General features: G+C 42.2%; 2 protein-coding genes across 5 annotated transcripts in view; one reads left to right on the top strand and one right to left on the bottom strand.

The window, feature by feature from the left end:
• Nucleotides 1–1,321: 1,321 nt before the first annotated feature.
• On the top strand, nucleotides 1,322–14,780 carry LOC139477582 (ankyrin repeat family A protein 2-like). Of its 3 annotated transcripts, none has more exons than XM_071260030.1 (8): nucleotides 1,322–1,343; nucleotides 3,999–4,204; nucleotides 4,941–5,032; nucleotides 7,683–7,749; nucleotides 8,049–8,114; nucleotides 8,636–8,859; nucleotides 10,493–10,640; nucleotides 11,714–14,780. In XM_071260030.1, the coding sequence occupies exons 2-8, from the start codon at nucleotides 4,003–4,005 to the stop codon at nucleotides 11,764–11,766; spliced, it is 852 nt and encodes a 283-aa protein (XP_071116131.1). In that variant the 5' UTR covers nucleotides 1,322–1,343; nucleotides 3,999–4,002; the 3' UTR covers nucleotides 11,767–14,780. The 3 variants fall into 3 exon arrangements, with proteins under 3 accessions (XP_071116131.1, XP_071116129.1, XP_071116130.1); XM_071260028.1 differs by having other exon boundaries at nucleotides 1,322–1,516; XM_071260029.1 differs by having other exon boundaries at nucleotides 1,322–1,516; nucleotides 10,493–10,672.
• The window catches only part of LOC139477556 (katanin p60 ATPase-containing subunit A-like 2), a 29,899-nt gene continuing 25,878 nt past the window's right edge, over nucleotides 13,651–17,671 (bottom strand). For both annotated transcript variants that reach the window (XM_071260025.1, XM_071260027.1), the window contains exon 15: nucleotides 13,651–17,557. In XM_071260025.1, the coding sequence (XP_071116126.1) occupies nucleotides 17,424–17,557 (134 nt within the window). In that variant the 3' untranslated portion in view covers nucleotides 13,651–17,423. The remainder of the gene's footprint in view (nucleotides 17,558–17,671) is intronic.

The raw sequence follows: 17,671 nt of genomic DNA, 5'->3' as shown, positions 1-17,671 counted from the left end.
GAGAAATGGGTGCATGATACCCACATATTCATTGAAATGGTGCGTTTTGGCGATTCGTTTTTTATGTTGCGTTTTTACTCGGGGCTTCCAAAATGCAACCAAAAATATTGATAACACCATCAGGCTTCACATGCTAAAACTCGTATCAATTAATGGTTCCGTGTTTGTTACCTATTTGCTTAAAACCACTTGCGTTTCTTTTGCGTGTGAGTATAAATACCTTTTTGAAAGAGTGCATTTACGACCGAGAGCCACTGTGTCATTAAAACTATAAAAGCATGTCATAATATTTTGTGATCAACTTGCAACAAATAAAAAAATCCCGAAACTATCAAACATTTTATACCAGTTTATCACTCTTAATGGACCCCATATTGTTCACAAACCCTCATGGATTTGTTTTGTGAAAAATATACTTCATGATTGTGGACTTACTGACATTTTTGATAACTCGTTTATATGTTCTTCACAATGGCTGGCTTCAGAGTTAGAAGAAATATTTAAAGATCAACATGTGTATCTGCGAAACTGACGTTCAGCTCTTATTCGGAATGAAAGTTCAAAGTGTTTATACTACAAATAATGTAAAGAAACTTTATCGTTTGAAAAGTATCTCTTCTCACCCAAACATGTACCTTTTTCTCAGACGTGGATGTGTGTACGTTTTTGGTTTAAGTAATAACCTCAACTTCCCCACTGAATATAGTGTTTGACGTGTTTCACTTCAAATGACATTGAATGTCACTTGTAATTTAAAACGGGTGAATTCATTAATAATTGCTACATGAATAAATATATTAAATCAAATGAATGCGACAAGGAATCTCTTTTGCCTGTTTCCCCGTGTTGGCTATTCACTCACCGTATCCAGCTAAACAGGTGATAGGCAGTCACTGAACCATGAACTATGTGTTTTGAAACAGTAGTCATAATGGGAATTTAGGACACCGATGCAACACCAGATTTCAAGGCGTAGTTTACAATTCATTGCGATATGACGTCAGAGGATCCAGATATGTACAGGGCTCGCTAGTGAATTAGACTGGTTCCAGAATCACGGATAATTAAACGGCTATCGTCAGTAAGGCTGAACCCAATGTGCTTCACTCGAACATATGTGTTGTGAACAAAATTGTTTTAGCGGACACCAGTTGGAAACAAATATATTAGTAGCCTCCCTTGGTATGACCTTAACTGGTTCCACTGTTGATACGCGACGCAAGCTTAGCGCGATTTAGACTACTCGTTTAGGTAAGACAGGAACCCAGTCTAGGTATATGACCTAAGCTGGTTACCGGCTCCCTATGCGCGTCCGCGCGTCGTCAACTTGTGATATTAGAGGCGTAAGTTGGTTCCCGGCTGCCTATACGCGTCGTCAAGAACGGGATATCGCTGACATGACGCAAAGAAGGGGAAATGTCACTAATCGCAACCTGTCACTGGTTAATGTTATCAGCATGAGTGTGCACTCGTGACTGTATATGAGCAGAGGCTTCATGTTGTTAATACCGAGATTGTACGTAATTCTTTAGTTCCCAAAACGCATTTCAAATTTATGACCTGCTGAATGACAGGACCATGTAACTAATAATGATGACCAAAAATCGTAGACGAGGCCTCGTCTGCGAGGTTTTATGTTATTATTATTAGTGCTGAATACTGAGGGTCTACTAAGTCACCATTGAACAACGACTGAGTAGTTGTATTGGTCTCCTCCCAATAGTAAGACAGCCCAGTTGTGAGACACCTTAAAACAACAAGGTCATACCTGGTTGCACATGTTAATCAGGTAATTAACCCCTATCATGAAAATGGACTTGTCTTATTATAGACAAAAGAAATGACTCAAGATGCTTGATACCCTCTTTTACTTTATTTCATTCAACATTTTAATTCATCCATCCCTTAAATCCATTGTTTTAAAATATTTGCCGCTTAAGAGTTCAGTTAAAGTTAATTTCACAGTTCACATCACAGTTCACATCGAGGTTGTCACACTGACACAACCTTAATCCATCTTCAGAAGTTTGCCAACAGCATCCAAGAACTTGAGTGGTGTCTTGACACCATGGGATAGCTGATCCTTCAGTCTGGAAAGTCAATCTCCTTGTACACACGCTTTCTTGCTGGTGGAGCTGCACCTAGGTCTAACTGAGATAGCTTGGTCTTCTCAGATTTCTCAATATTCTTGATGACCTCGATGAACCTGTAGAGATTAGGATGACGATGATTCAGTGATGCATTGGGGCGACTGTGGAAACCCTCCAGGTTGTTTTTGGTACTGGGGCCGAATGTCTGGTGATGGTTCCACAGTGAAAGAGGGAATCTGGCTTCATAATACACCCAGTTTGTGACTATGTAGTCGTTGAATTCGTCAGCATTCGGTACATCAGGAGACTGGTTCATGGAGTCAATCCATGCATCCATGAAGAGGCAGCAGAGGCAAGGCAGCAGCTCGTCGGATCCACTGTTCCACAAGGGGGTTATCTCTGTATCCAACAGCAAGACCAAGCTCCTGTGTTTTCCGCCAAATCGCCTGGGTAAAGTGGAAGAAACACCCCTTGATGTCTGAACCTTGAAACTCTGTCCGGAGGGCTCTAATGGTTCTTCTCTTGCTCTCTTCCTTAAGCTGCCAAGGAACTGGATTCTGCTGGTGTCTTCTGGTGGGTGGTTGTGTACAGTGAAATTTCTGACAAAATTTCCAACTGTTGTACATTTGCCAATGCAGGTCTTAACGGTACATCGCCAGTGAGTACCAGTTTGTCTTACTTTGTTCTTGTAGTGGAGATATCCCTGAAAGGGGACCTGGAAAGTACCTCTTTGACTGGTAATGAACTCAACCTGCTGCAGACCTGCCATGATAAACTCATTTATTTCCTGAGAATATTCAAACAGAATTACTGGCCTACTCATATTAATTAATCTGCTAATCATGGGATGTGACCATTGTTAAGTGGGTAGACTGGCTGTGTTTGATTAATTAATCCCACCTACTCCACTGTCTTACAATGGGTGTCTCACTAATGGGATGTCTTTCTAATGGGATGTAACCGTTGTATTCAGCTAGCAGCAGCAATAAACGTCTGATGGTGGAAGAGTGAGCTATACCACTGTACTGTATGTCTCACCATAAACCAATCAAATCATTAGGCTTGGGTATGATAATGATATACTTCAATCTCAAACACCAATCTGCATGTAGCAAATAATTTGAGATATTTCAGTTTTGGACACATGTCAGGATTCTAGCAGATAATGTTGTGTTCTTTTTTTTCCCACCTGAGATTCATGGATAAATTCTTTAAATTACATGTTTTTTCAAGAAAACATCCTCAAGATAAAAGGGAGTACAATGGAAGTGCAATTATTACAGAGACGTTTTTCGCATCTCCAAACTGATGGCAACTGAAAATGTCACAATATGTTCATGCTGTAGCCTGATACACCAATCTGGGTACAGACAATTTGCTTTTTGCAGTATTAATTTTCGATTGGCTTTTTATACACTGATATATCTGTTATTGTACCTGTCTATTAGAGTGTATCGCACAGCAGTGACACATTGATCATGTAAGTCGTTCCATCTGTTGTTAAGCTTGTTGAAGATCCGGATAGATTAGGTCATCAGCAACTGATGCTTGCCATAAATGACTACTATGCTTGTCTTAAGAGGCGACTAATGGGATCCGTTGATAAGGCTCGCTGACTTGATTGATGCATGTCATGGTATCTCAATTGTGTAGATCGATGCTCACTATGTCAATTACTGGATTGTTTGGTCCAGACTTGATTATTTACAGGAGGCAGTCATATAGCTGGAATATTGATGAGTGTGTCATAAACAACAAACAAGCAAAAATTTAGCTTGTTTCACTGCTGTTATAAAGTTATGCTTCCAGCACATGGAGCTGGTAAATGTTGTACAGTTTGTATTGACCAGTCTGATTGTAAATATGGCATTGTATTAAACTTTTAAGTTAATTCTTGCCCCTATCCAGGAAAATGGAATCAGATATAGCTTCTACTTCAAAAGTTCAGGAGTGTACTGAAAAGAAGCAGGAAAAACCGTCCCCTGAAAGAAGCTGGAGAGTTATCTCCCCCTTGAAGAGACTGCCATCCCAGCCTGGCAACATGAGGTTATTTTCACCAGTCGATAGTGACCAGGAACTCAATGACCTTGAAGTCGAAAATGCTTTTGGAGATGGTAAGATAAGATGAGTACCTTCAAATTTGGTAGATCTTTGCATTCTTCGGCTTGAAAGTTTCACATAGTTCACAAAGTTGGGGTGGCACACACTCAGCACACATGCCATCATTCAAGCTGAGTATGGCCAACATAAAAATCAACCGGAGTTAATTCATTATTGTCTTGAGATTCATTTGAATTTAAGACACTGCTACTAACATGAAAGGGTATGAATTAAGCATACTTTTGATTACTATCTTTGACAGAGTGTCAACTGTCTGGCTTTGTCTTTGACTCATTTAACAAAAGACCCGTGAAGATTCAGTATATAAGGGGTCTTCAGCAACCCATGCTTGCCGTAAAAGGCCTCAATGCTTGTCATACGAGGCGATTAACGGGATCGGGTGGTCAGGCTCGCTGACTTGGTTGATGCATGTCATTGATCCCATTCGCATGGATCGATGCTCATGATGTCAATTATTGGATTGTCTGGTCCAGACTCGATTATTTACAGACCACTGTCATATAGCTGGAATATTGCTGAGTGCGGTGTTAAACAGCAAACAAACAAACAAAACATTTATCGAAAACAGTGGTCAGGCTGAAACATTAAAATCAGATCTTCAAAATGTGTGTTTTCAATACATACATCCCATCATCTCTTTTAGTAAAATACATGTATAAAACATTGGAATCAGTTCTGTGTATAAGTGATTATACCTTTCTTCATGTTGATTGCTTTCTTTGTTGGAAGGAGTGGAACCTGACTCAAGCCAGTCACTCTTGTCACCAACCAAAGCAAGAAGATATGAGACTCCTGGCAAACTCAACCTATCACCTTTCAGGGTATGGTAATAAAATAATATAGTTTAAAGTTTACTTTATTACTGTTTATCTTTATACCTGGTACATGTAAATTGAGGTTAAACATCTTCAAAGTTCCAGCAAAATTCATAATCATAAAGGAAGTCCTGCAGTGTTTCATAAGGCAGACATTTTAAGGTTTAATGCTGCTTTGAACAATATTTCAGACTTAATGTTTGAGGAAAACCCAAAGTGATAAACCCACAAACATGAGTATGGTGCTGAAAAAACACAGATTTTTATCAGAGTAGATCTTGGATGAGGATAAGTGAATCCTAGCCTCTCCTAGAAGGTGAAGTCTAGCTCCCCAACCACCAGGAAGGTGCAGCCACTAGCTAGCCCCTTGTGCCCATATAACCACCAGGAAGGTGTAGTCACTAGCTGGCCACTTGTGCCCCCATAACCACATGGAAGGTGTAGTCACTAGCTGGCCACTTGTGCCCATATAACCACCAGGAAGGTGTAGTCACTAGCTGGCCACTTGTGCCCCCATAACCACCAGGAAGGTGCAGTCACTAAATAGCCTAGCCCCTTGTGCCCCTATAACCACCAGGAAGGTGCAGTCACTAGCTGGCCACTTGTGCCCCCATAACCACCAGGAAGGTGCAGTCACTAGCTAGCCTAGCCCCTTGTGCCCCCATAACCACCAGGAAGGTGTAGTCACTAGCTGGCCACTTGTGCCCCCATAACCACCAGGAAGGTGCAGTCACTAGTTGGCCACTTGTGCCCCCATACCCACCAGGAAGGTGCAGTCACTAGCTAGCCTAGCCCCTTGTGCCCCCATAACCACCAGGAAGGTGCAGTCACTAGCTAGCCTAGCCCCTTGTGCCCATATAACCACCAGAAAGGCGCAGTCACTAGCTGGCCACTTGTGCCTATATAACAACCAGGGAGGTGCAGTCTCTAGCTAGCCTAGCCCCTTGTGCCCATATAACCACCAGGAAGGTGCAGTAACTAGCTGGCCCCTTGTGCCCATATAACCACCAGGAAGGTGCAGTCACTAGCTGGCCCCTTGTGCCCCCATAACCACCAGGAAGGTGTAGTCACTAGCTGGCCCCTTGTGCCCCCATAACCACCAGGAAGGTGCAGTCACTAGCTAGCCTAGCCCCTTGTGCCCATATAACCACCAGGAAGGTGCAGTCACTAGCTGGCCCCTTGTGCCCCCATAACCACCAGGAAGGTGCAGTCACTAGCTGGCCACTTGTGCCCATATAACAACCAGGGAGGTGCAGTCTCTAGCTAGCCTAGCCCCTTGTGCCCATATAACCACCAGGAAGGTGCAGTCACTAGCTGGCCACTTGTGCCCATATAACAACCAGGGAGGTGCAGTCTCTAGCTAGCCTAGCCCCTTGTGCCCATATAACCACCAGGAAGGTGCAGTCACTAGCTGGCCACTTGTGCCCATATAACAACCAGGGAGGTGCAGTCTCTAGCTAGCCCCTTGTGCCCATATAACCACCAGGAAGGTGTAGTCACTAGCTGGCCACTTGTGCCCATATAACCACCAGGAAGGTGTAGTCACTAGCTGGCCACTTGTGCCCCCATAACCACCAGGAAGGTGCAGTCACTAGCCTAGCCCCTTGTGCCCCCATAACCACCAGGAAGGTGCAGTCACTAGCTGGCCCCTTGTGCCCCCATAACCACCAGGAAGGTGCAGTCACTAGCTGGCCCCTTGTGCCCCCATAACCACCAGGAAGGTGTAGTCACTAGCTGGCCACTTGTGCCCCCATAACCACCAGGAAGGTGCAGTCACTAGCTAGCCTAGCCCCTTGTGCCCATATAACCACCAGGAAGGTGCAGTCACTAGCTGGCCCCTTGTGCCCCCATAACCACCAGGAAGGTGCAGTCACTAGCTGGCCACTTGTGCCCATATAACAACCAGGGAGGTGCAGTCTCTAGCTAGCCTAGCCCCTTGTGCCCATATAACCACCAGGAAGGTGCAGTCACTAGCTGGCCCCTTGTGCCCCCATAACCACCAGGAAGGTGTAGTCACTAGCTGGCCACTTGTGCCCCCATAACCACCAGGAAGGTGCAGTCACTAGCTAGCCTAGCCCCTTGTGCCCATATAACCACCAGGAAGGTGCAGTCACTAGCTGGCCCCTTGTGCCCCCATAACCACCAGGAAGGTGCAGTCACTAGCTGGCCACTTGTGCCCATATAACAACCAGGGAGGTGCAGTCTCTAGCTAGCCTAGCCCCTTGTGCCCATATAACCACCAGGAAGGTGCAGTCACTAGCTGGCCACTTGTGCCCATATAACAACCAGGGAGGTGCAGTCTCTAGCTAGCCTAGCCCCTTGTGCCCATATAACCACCAGGAAGAGGCAGTCACTAGCTGGCCACTTGTGCCCATATAACAACCAGGGAGGTGCAGTCACTAGCTAGCCTAGCCCCTTGTGCCCATATAACCACCAGGAAGGTGCAGTCACTAGCTGGCCACTTGTGCCCCCATAACCACCAGGAAGGTGCAGTCACTAGCTGGCCACTTGTGCCCCTTTTACCACCAGGAAGGTGCAGTCACTAGCTGGCCCCTTGTTCTTGCTGTGTTTCACATGTCCTTTGATGTCTGTTGTAGTCATCCATGTGTAAATGCCAGTGTGACTAGTGACTGATAACTGTTTCTGACAATTGCAGCCCTCAACAGTGATGACCAACCTCCATCGTGGCAATGTACAGACTATGACACCATCCATAGTAGAACGTAAGCCCAAGTGTATTTAATCTAGCCCTTAGTATACCTGTAACATTAGACAAACTGACCGGGGTGAGTAGCTGGTGCCAAGTTACATCCCTTGGCAAGACTTGATACCTGTCATAGAATTGGTAAATTTTCTTAAATGGACAAAACACTGATAATAAACACCTCCAGGAAGTACTCAACCTGTTGATGCTGTCCAAACTGTAGCTTCTATACTCAGTCTAAGGTTGTAAAGAACTCTGTTGCCAGCCACTGAGGCTAGAATATTGTGTATTTTGATTATGAAACAATTCATGTTGCAGACATGAGTATCCACCAGATGGCAGCCCAGGGGGAGCTGGTGATGCTGCAGCAGGAGATTCAGGAAGGTTAGTAAGGCGGACACATTCACGTGACTGACCTGCATTCTAACATTATTTGGGAAAATGATGTGTCAATCCAAGGTTTCAAATCACATTAATGTCTGTTTAGGGGCCAAAGATAATGTTGATGGGAAAGACCTGATTTATGGGTGGTAATTAAATAATGATAGCAGAAAATTACCTAATGGTGACTTGTTCTTCCCTGAATATTCAAAGTAGTAGTGAAAATATATACCAGTAGTTTGGCAGAATGCATGTTGAATGTTGAAAGGGAATTTTGGATACTGTCTTGGATATTTGATGAGTTTGTGGTAACAGTAATCATCAACACGGCGAGGTTTCACAACTAACAGGGTCCATAGTAACAAAGTTTTAATGAAAATCATCAAATGTGAATTTTGCGAATGAAAAAAACCCTTAGGGACAGCAGGTAGTTGATATCTACATGAATTTGACCCTGATGGTACCCTTGACCTCTTGGGTTGCAACAAGTTCCTGTGTGAGTCACGATGTTCTTGATGCTGCAGGATCAGACATCAACAAGCTGGATGAGCAGGGACTGACAGCTCTACACTGGGCTTGTGCCAATGGTCAGATGCCCACTATGGAGTTTCTTGTACAGAGTGGAGCAGACATCAACCTGTCTGGCAACCATGGGGAGAATGCCCTCCTACTGTCCAGTTGCTATGGTTACAAGGAGATTGTGAAGTATTTACTTCAGCTTGGCATGGATGTCAACTGTACAGATGAGGTATGTCACTTGGCGGGAATCTGTGTTCTGTGTTGTGAGAGATGAAGTTAGTTCAGGATTGTACCAAGTATAAATCTTAGTGTTACCTTTAGAGTTGTTTGTTTGTTTGTTTGTTTGTTTTTTTACGTCGCACTCAGAAATATTCTAGCTATATGACGGCTTAAGAGTTGTAATATGTTCACATGAACACATAGAAAACTTCCGAATGAGTGAATGTTATAGTCTGCTTAAAAAAGTGGGTGCCCTCCCTTGCATCCCCTCTCTCATTCAGTTGCCTCCGCAGTCTAGTGGCTGGCGCATCTGTCAGGAGAGAGGAAGGACTTGGGTTCGATCCTTGGCCGCTTCATTCTAAAAGACATTATAAGATGTAGTTCTGGTTACCCTGCCTGGCGCTTGACATTAAGGGGCTAAAACTGGGCTCTGACAGTATACACACCACACACCACACCACACCACACCACACCACACCACACCACACCACACCACACCACACACCACACAGCCTCCTTGGTATAGTGGTAGAGCGTCCGCCCGGAGAGCGGAAGGTCCGGGGTTTGATCCCCAGCCACATCATACCAAAAGACGTTAAAAGATGGTACTTGTCTTGTTGTTGCCCTGTCTGGGGCTAAAACAAGGATTGGTCAGCTCGGAGTCAGTATACTGTGTCTGAGTGGGGTATTCATGTTAAACTGCGGCATGGTATCTCAGTGTGCTAGCACTATAAATCGGCATTAGTCCGGACTAGTATGAGAAGCCACACACACACACACACACACATACATGTGCATGCACGTCGCTATATAAGTGCAATAATCTTGGACGCGACGTTAAACCCCATTTCACCTCACTTCCACACCAACCCACACCACACCACACCACACCACACCACACCACACCAACCCTCACCACATTACACGATAAGTGGGGCGGTCCACACCACACCACACCACACCACACCACACCACACCACATCACACCACACCACACCACACCAACCCTCACCACACTACACGATAAGTGGGGCGGTCCAGTAGCCTAGTGATTAAAGGGTTTGCTTGTTACACCAAAGACCCTGGTTTGATTCCTGACATGGGTACAATGTGTGAAGACCTTTTCTGGTGTCCCCCGCCGTGATATTGCTGGAATATTGCTAAAAGCGGCGTAAAACCTTACTCACTCATTCACTCTCGAGCAGTTCATGCATAACTAGGTGCTGTGTCTGTTAAACACATTTAAACCTTCAATCATTTTTAGTGTTTCATTTCCATCAGATCAAAGGTACATTTCTGTCTCATAAATTAAGGTAAAACTGTATACATGATATTGTGTTGCTCAAATATGTTTCATGAATTGTTTTCAAATATTGTATGCTCAAACATGTTTCATAAATTGTTTTTAAATATAACTTTGCGTAAAATAACTAAATTGTGAATATATTAACTTGGTCACTATATGGCTGGAATAATGCCGATGTGACATTAAATTTTAACTCACTAACTCACTCGTAAATTAAGGCACTTACCAGGACTTTAAAGATGTCTACCTGTACAAATCGTTATACAAATTATGAATTGCCAGTTTGAGACAATGACCTCAGTTTCCCAGCTGCAGTTGAAGCCTGACTGTGTTGTAGAGTGGTAGCACAGCCCTGATGTACGCAGCCTACAACAACCATCCAACCTGCATCACTGCCCTGCTGGAGTTCGGGGCAGACATCACAGCCACCAATGAAGACATGTTGACAGCCTTCGACCTCACTATTGGACAGGATCACAAACTAGGTTTGTGCAGCTCCATTCATCTGAGCTGTCAGGTGAAGTTTTCTACATGTCTGAGAGTTTATTCCCACTATGTGACAATAGGCAGTAATAATTGAGTCCTGTTAGTCGTTTCTTACGACAAGCATGGATTACTGATATTAAAAGCAACATCCAACATCATTAGGGTACGATGACACTCATTTAACCAAGTTATCAAACTTGACCACCCACTCCTTTTAGTCGCCTCACATGACAGGTATAGGTTGCTCGGAACCTACTCTTAACCCGGAATCCACAGGGCATGGGAGTTAACTGACTATATAAGTACAGTTTACACCCTTGCTGAACTACCCAGGAATTTCCAGGCTTGATCGTAGCGCCACCAGTGGCTTTCAGGAGTTATGTCCCTTCTATGCCCCTCCTATTGACCAGTCAGATTCTACCTATCATATTACTGCTTCAAAAAATATGGCAACTAGTCAAGATGATCTGATATTGTAAGAAAATGGGTCTTACACTAAGTGCATGAAATTACTTGAGCACTGTGATTAAAAACATGAAAAGATTTGGAAAATATCTGTCAACACCCAGTTAATGGTACAAATACTTTGCAAATCCTGCAATCGACCAAAATCTGCACTGCAATTTACGAACCCGATGTCAATTTCATTACACGATTTTGCTTGGACTATGCATGGACTTATTAGTCCAGCCAAAATATAACTCCATAATTCCAGCTTAGTTCAACAAGGGTGGAAACTGGACTTTTATAATCAGTTAACTCCCTTGCCTCGGGAAGATGGGTAGTATTTAATGCACATCTTATGGCATTGGACTACACAACATAACTATGGAAATGATTACGAGTACAGTTCCAGAAGACATGAGTTAATTGTTTAAAATAAAAAGTCCTTTTTAAAATTATCAGTAGTTTTTAATCAGTCTGATATCACTGATCACTTAGTGCGAGTGCAGCATAGAAATTCCAGCTCTGTTGTATTTGGTAGAACTAAGAAATTGAAATCTCAGTCAAGTCATGATGTTATTTAAGGTTTCACCAGTTGCATGGCTACTACTACTCCTCTCTCCCTCAGCTCAACACGCCATAGAGAAGCACATGCTCTCAATGTTCGAGGGACTGACGTGACAACAGCAGAGGTGGCCAATATGACATCTCCAGCCATAGCATGTGAAGGGTGCTCTATTTCCAGTGTCTGGCTTCATGATTCCTGGGCCTGTCCTGGACACTGGGGCTCACAGTGCTACACAAATCTCTTGGCAAAACAAAATAATTGTTCACTGATCCACCCAAACTGGTATCGTTATTCTACCATGAATAAGAGGAAGACTTGTGTATTATTGGGCCCTAAAAGGAAGCTGTATGTACGAGGTCTCGTCAAAAAGTTCTAAGCCAATACCAACAATTGTGAACGTGTTTTAACTTTATTTTTCAACATAATCTCCCTGCTTTTCAATACACTTCTTATATCCATAGTGAAGATTTTAAATTCCAGTCAGGAAAAAGTTTTCTGAAGCCAAATGAAAAACCCATTCCCTGCAGCTTTGAGTTCATTGTTGTTGTCATAGCGCTTTCCACGAAGGTGTTCTTTAGGTTTAGGAAACAGGTGGAAATCACTTGCTGCCAGGTCTGGCTAGAATGGAGGGTGAGGCAGCTCTTCAAACCCAGATTGTCGCACACCAGCCTTTGCAAGTCGAGATGTGTGAGAAGAGGCATTGTCATGAAATAGGAGAACTCCAGCAGTCAGCATTCCTCACTGCTTTTCTTTGATAGAATATCTCAGGCGATGAAGCAAATCAGCATAGTAGGCACCGATAATCGTCTTTTGACTTTCTAAGTAATTAACAAGGATCTCACCCTTTGCATCCCAGATTACAGTGGCCACAACATTCTTCACTGATCTTGAATATCTTTGGTGCCGTGGATTGACGTTTTGACTCATAGTGGTAGACCAACATTTCAGCACCTGTTACTAATCTCTTTTTGAATTTGACGAAATCCTCCACAACTAGCTCTAAATTTTCTCTGGCATTGTCAGCCCTTTTTTCATCCAACGAGCAGTTATCTTATTCATCTGTAAATGATCATAAATAATAGTTTCAATGGATCCATGGCTTAGATCTTTGTCTTCCTCAAGTGTCAGCAATGGTAATATGTCTATCTGACAGTATCTTTATTGATGAAAGTTGAGGTCCAGACCTAGGGTCATCATCAAGGCTTGTTCTCCCAGCCTTAAACATAACTGCCCAATGCACTACCCTGCTCAAGTTCAAACACAGTAAAAGGAATAGCTAGGGTACTTATCCCCATACACTTGTGACATACAGTAATGAATTTCTTGGGGAGTACTTTTCTCTGAAGTCAAAAACTTGATGACTGCTCGGTACTTGTTCATTTCTGTGTCCATTTGGACCCCAATCATGTTCAACTGGCCGTCACTAATATACTAACAGCCTCAACAGACCAAATACACTTGTTATGGCCCTTAGATGAAAGTCAGACTTTGAACTTTTTGACCAGCCCTTGTACCTGTGGAAGATTCTACCAGGAAGCAGTCATAAGAAACGAAGGAGGAGAAATTTCAAAGGGCTACTATTTGTTGTAAACACGTTGCAAATTCAATTGTACAGTGTCTCCCATTTCCTGTTGGTTGTTTACTCAGCACTCAGCAATAATCCAGCTATGTGATGGCGGTTTGTAAATAATCAAGTCTGGACCAGAGAATCCAGTGATTTATATCATGAGCATCGATCCACACCATTGGAATACGTTGACATGCACCAGCCAAGTCAATGAGCCTGACCATCCAACTCTGTTAGTCGCCTCTTATGGCAAGCATGGGTTGCTGCAGACCTCTCTACCCAGGATCTTCATGGGTATGTTGGTTGTGTGATAACAAGTATATATAGAGCCTGTGGAGTGTGACTACAGGTTCCCTGCTGGCACTCCGTGAGACAAGATGAAGTGTTAGCTGAGGATGCTAATATCAACAAAACAAACCAGTTCCTGTGTCAAACATATTTACTGAATTGAAGTCATGTAAACATAAACAGTTGTTTGTGTTGTATGTTACAATGGAATGTTTCACATGTCGGAGTATGCTGCATGCAGGTGAGTTGACAACCTCCACACGGCAAATATCACTACAGGAATAAGTATGAACACTGTCCGAATTACACCCTTCCCAAACATGAACAATGGGGTTGTCTCAATGAAATGTCACAAGACAATAGTTGGCACATGATTACTGCACTTGTCATGCTAAGAGACATATTCCAGCATCAGAGAGAATGAATAAGAAAGCCCACAAAACACATGTTATAGATTGAAGTTAAATTACATGACGGTGGCTGGAGATGTATTGTACACAATTGCAGCAAAAACTACTTTACAATTAATTCATTTTCAAACATCACCCCTATGCATGTTTTGTAGGATGGCACAGTGTCACGATGTAACCCCCTTTCTGAACACCTGATATTTTTTTTAATACTTCATTTCTGGATCCCATTTCCCAAAGCTATCGCAGCTCTGTGCTTAAGTATACACCTGGGGGGAAAAAGGTAAGCACCACCACTTCTCTACTTTCTCAGGTATAAAACGTTCATGCATCTTTTGGAAATGTCTACATTTGAGATTGATCTCCTATTAATGTCAGCAATACATCCTGGACACTTGATACATTCCTCCTGCAAGCCAAGGACTGTGTCATATGATACAAAGAAGCAGTTGAAAGGAAAGTCAAATAATTATTGCCTTGGAGCAGTTACAAACCTTCAAAAATCAATTTCACTTTTTAAATATGAGTATGTCACAAGAATATATGTTTTGTCATACAATTTTAAAACAACAGCTTTATATAAAGACTGTTATAAAAATGGTGCCGTAATAAGTTTTCTTGTTTTTAGTTCCCCTCCCTTTAACCATGCTTTAGATTTAGTGCATGCTTTTAAAGTGAGTGAGTGAGTTGGGCTTTACACCGCTTTCAACAGTGTTCCATTTATATCACATGGTGGTTAGGCAGTAGCAATGGTATCACTTTGTCTGAAAGCCTATGACGTTGAGTAAATGTGGTTTAAAAGCAATGTTCCACTCACTAAACCCCTTGTCTTCAGCATGAGTAAAACCATCATATTGTAAACAGAGAATAAGACAATTTCATGTAATCATTTAGTTAATAAAGAAACACTTCGGGTGTCAGCACATCACAGTTTGCACAGGGTATGTCTTGTATCTGTTGTCAGGGTTAGAAATTGGTACTAGTCCTATAGTCCTTGCCAAACTGCCCAATAGTAAAGGTATCCTAAGGACTAGTAGAATTTTGACATTTTTAAGGGTTTTGCTATATGCTATCATTACAAGGACTAGTGGACTGAAACTGTTAGTTTCTACCGCTGGTTGTACTACACCTGCTGTGTATTTCAGGGCTGGGCCACATAGTACACAACATGATTGTCAACAGAAGCCCCATCCAACGTAAGGAAAATCTTGTTTCTATAATCCAGTGCAACCACCGCCTAATTCCCTGGGGAGAGGCACACCGTGGACAGAAGGGGGCATCATCTACTCAACTGTTGTAATCAGGATAATACAACTTGCCACACATATCCCAGTATAAAGAGAAACAAGTTATGGAAAGAGTGTTTACCTTTACCAGAGACCAAAGTTTCTTTTGCAATTGCGAGTCCTTAACTCGTGCAATTTCTTAGAGAATGTTTAGCAAAATAAAGAACAAAATGCCTACAAACATTAAATATAGGACAATACACATTTCTAGACAATCTGCATCCATACATGATTAACAGAAATGTGTACATGTATGACTTTATCAGCCATAACAGAATCTGTAGGATATGACACATTTCCAGCAGGTATCATATTAGGACAATTTTTGTGGTATTCATAGAATAATACTGCAAATATACTGTACATATTTCAACAAACCTCACTCAGCAGTTAATATATAAAAAACTGTTCATATATACATATCACAGAAAGATTAAATTCCATGTGCAAATTCAACAATAAACCATGTTATAACTCCCTGTGGCCCCTACTTTCAGAGAACATGTACATTTCACTCCTACAAATGAGATGCTAAAGGCTTTGACTCATAACTTTCACTATCAATTTAAATGTATTTGATAAACAACTTCTTGTGATTTAGTGATTCCCACCCCCATGCTATGTCCACACCTAGAATTACCACTGAATACAGACACTTACAGTTTCCTCCTTAGATCTACTTACACACTGTTACTAGATAGTCTCTTGATTGACTCCGACAATATTCCTTGAGGTAGATAAACATGTTCTCATTCAGGTATTGTAGCAAAGACTTCTCTTGACATTCATTCAGACATTATTTGATAATTTAAAGCCACTTCTGTTGAAACCATCTTCAAGGCGCGATTCCAATAGGAAAAGAGGTAGCCTTACATGAGCTCGTCTTTCATATTTCAATTTGAAAACATTGATTCCAAAGTGATTCAAACAAACGCATGAAATATGCAAACGTTCCACATACTAAAATTTACAATTCATTAGTTCACATGGCGCCCTCAGGGACCTGCATAACATTATGCTATATATTGGAAGGTCTGCACATATTTCTTCAGGAGTAAAACAACAGTAAATTCAACACACGTTTCTTGTATAAGGACGGACATGTTCAGGACGGATTTTTTTATGTCAAGGAAGGAATTGTTCTTTGAGAAAAACTAGTCATCATTCTGACAATTAGGCTTCCTCTATATCTCCAGGACTAGTTTTTGGTAAACCTACAGTAGCCCCTGGATCCACTCCTGTGAGTCTCGCAATCTCAAATTACCCGCTCATGATTTTCATTAACATTTTACCGACCAATCAAACATCGATATAAAGGGAAAGGCTAAAGAAGGTAACTCATATTAACTAGAAACCAAAGCCACTGGCACTTTTAATGGACATGAAGACATCTTTTCCATCAGAAACAGATTTTTTAGGACTTCTTTTGCATGTCAGTCAGTTTTTCAATGTGGAATTCTCCCAAACTTAATCATAATCAATCAGTGAGACTGGCCAACCCAACACTGAGGCTGGTTAGTAACTTGCATTCTGATTGGTATCTTAGACCTTGTAATGTAGCCAATCATTTTGGCAAATGGAAATCATTTGAGATTGCGAGAACCCATGGAAATGGATAAAGGTGAGTTTTGGTTTACTGAAATGTGAGTACAGGAGATATAGAAGATAAAAATTAGGAAAAGGCAGTGAAACCCTTTTAATCTGGCTGTGCTAGTCTGGAAATCCTGCCCTACTCTTGGGAAGGTCCAACACATTTAAAAATTCCCAACCCATGATTCATTCATCCGAATATTCGTTTAACCAAACAATATCGCTGGGACAGGTACCATCGACTTTAAAAGGATTTCACTATTGGTCTGTAAAAACTGTATTCCTTGACAGACTGGAATATGATGCAACAGACTCTTGTTCTTAGGATTCTCAATCATGCACTACTGCCACATAGTCTGTTCAGTGGAATCAGTGTGACACCAAGCAGCAGTTATCGTTAGATGTTAATATCTGACCCTTGCTTTGGCACAAATGTCATTGTTCCACATCCACTTGATCGACATCACAGATGCAGCACTTCATGTATGACTAGCCATCTCGACTACACAACTCACAAATGTCCCTGTTTCAGCAAAATATGTTGTACATGTGTTTTGTCATTAATGTCATATCACAGCGGGCGAGTCCAAAGGGAGTAGTTGTCTCAGCAAGTAGTGGGATCCACTTCATCATACAGACTCAAATTCCTTCTGCCATGACACAAACTTCCCCTTGAGATGTTTAGCTGAGGGTTTAGTGCGTTCAAGTGCAGTCAGGACATCCCTGGTCAGGATCTTGTCAATATGGACATGTAGCTCCTGGCCTGCAACAAGGTGACAAAAGTTTAGTTCCTCCTGTCCAGTAAGTCGCTAAAGTTGTTCCATCTATGTACATGTACTAAATACCCTACATCAGAATAAATTCACAATGTGGTCTT

Source organism: Haliotis cracherodii, unplaced genomic scaffold (assembly GCF_022045235.1).
Source record: "Haliotis cracherodii isolate W230 unplaced genomic scaffold, xgHalCrac1.p SCAF_1, whole genome shotgun sequence".
Taxonomy (NCBI): domain Eukaryota; kingdom Metazoa; phylum Mollusca; class Gastropoda; order Lepetellida; family Haliotidae; genus Haliotis; species Haliotis cracherodii.
Note: the sequence above shows the minus strand (reverse complement) of the source record. Positions and strands in the feature narration are given on the sequence as shown.

Bases quoted from the DNA above. Each gene is read 5' to 3' on its own strand.
- LOC139477582 (XM_071260028.1), top strand. From the start codon at position 1,482: ATGAGCAGAGGCTTCATGTTGTTAATACCGAGATT. The intron at 4,205-4,940 runs GTAAGATAAGAT...CTTTGTTGGAAG, and splicing joins CGAAAATGCTTTTGGAGATG to GAGTGGAACCTGACTCAAGC. The intron at 10,641-11,713 runs GTTTGTGCAGCT...TCTCTCCCTCAG, and splicing joins TGGACAGGATCACAAACTAG to CTCAACACGCCATAGAGAAG.